The sequence below is a fragment of the Penaeus monodon genome, chromosome 28 (genome assembly GCF_015228065.2).
Source record: "Penaeus monodon isolate SGIC_2016 chromosome 28, NSTDA_Pmon_1, whole genome shotgun sequence".
Lineage (NCBI taxonomy): Eukaryota > Metazoa > Arthropoda > Malacostraca > Decapoda > Penaeidae > Penaeus > Penaeus monodon.
The window spans coordinates 9,050,774-9,051,556 of record NC_051413.1 but is presented as its reverse complement, the minus strand read 5'-3'; the positions used below and the strand labels follow the sequence as shown (position 1 = coordinate 9,051,556).

The 783-nt window shown below is 60.2% G+C and overlaps 1 protein-coding gene across 1 annotated transcript in view; it reads left to right on the top strand.

Moving 5' to 3' along the window:
* LOC119591359 (segmentation protein Runt-like) overlaps positions 1-783 on the top strand; it is a gene marked incomplete in the record, with an annotated part of 28,939 nt that overhangs the window by 27,402 nt on the left and 754 nt on the right. The window contains 2 exon segments of the mRNA XM_037940098.1: positions 190-399; positions 660-783. Coding sequence (XP_037796026.1) covers positions 190-399; positions 660-783 — 334 coding nt within the window.

The following is a 783-nucleotide window of genomic DNA, read 5'->3' as shown; positions in this document are numbered from 1 at the left end:
AAACACGTCAGCTTTAGCCACCAGACAGAGTTATAAAGCAAATCAATAACTACCACAAAGGCTTTAGTTCCCAAGAAATAACCAGAGCTAGGAGTAGGAATAGCTGGCATTTCCCACGCCCATGGAGCGAGGGAGCTTCCTCCGCCCTCGCCTTCGCCGTGTTGTAACGCTCCGCCCTCTTTCCCACAGTGGGCGGCAACGGCTGGTTGGACGCCTGGCGCGGAGCCTCGGGGTTGGTGGGAGGCCTCGGCATGGGGGTGGGCGGGTCTCCGCTCTCAGGCGCCGCCCTCTCCGGTCTCTCCGCCCACTCGCTCCCTTCCCTGCCCGCCCACAACCCCGCCCACAGTCACGCCCTCTCCACCATAACCAACACGGAAATTCCGAGACCAATACTAACAGGTGAGTGTCCTTCTCGCCCTGCGTCCTGCGGGCTTTTTTGTCCAGCGCTGATGAATATTAAAGCGATTTTAGGCTGTATTTTTGAAATGCTTGGGCCTTGCGTGTACAGAGGTTGGAGTAAGTTGCTTTTATACGCCACAAGGCGGTCTCTCGCCGTAAGAATGGGCGTGAGAAGAGGTTTAGCGAGCGCATCCGGGCGCGAGAGAGGCTCGTGTGTTATTAAGATTTATATTAAGATTTCTCCCCCCCCCCTCCCCCAGGAGAGACGCGGTGCCTGCGGTGCCGCGGGTGCGAGTCGGGCGGCCCCTGCAGCGCCCTCCTGCACCCCGCCTCGCAGCCGCCGTCAGCCTCGCCCTCGTCCTCGTCCCCCTCCACCCTGTCCCC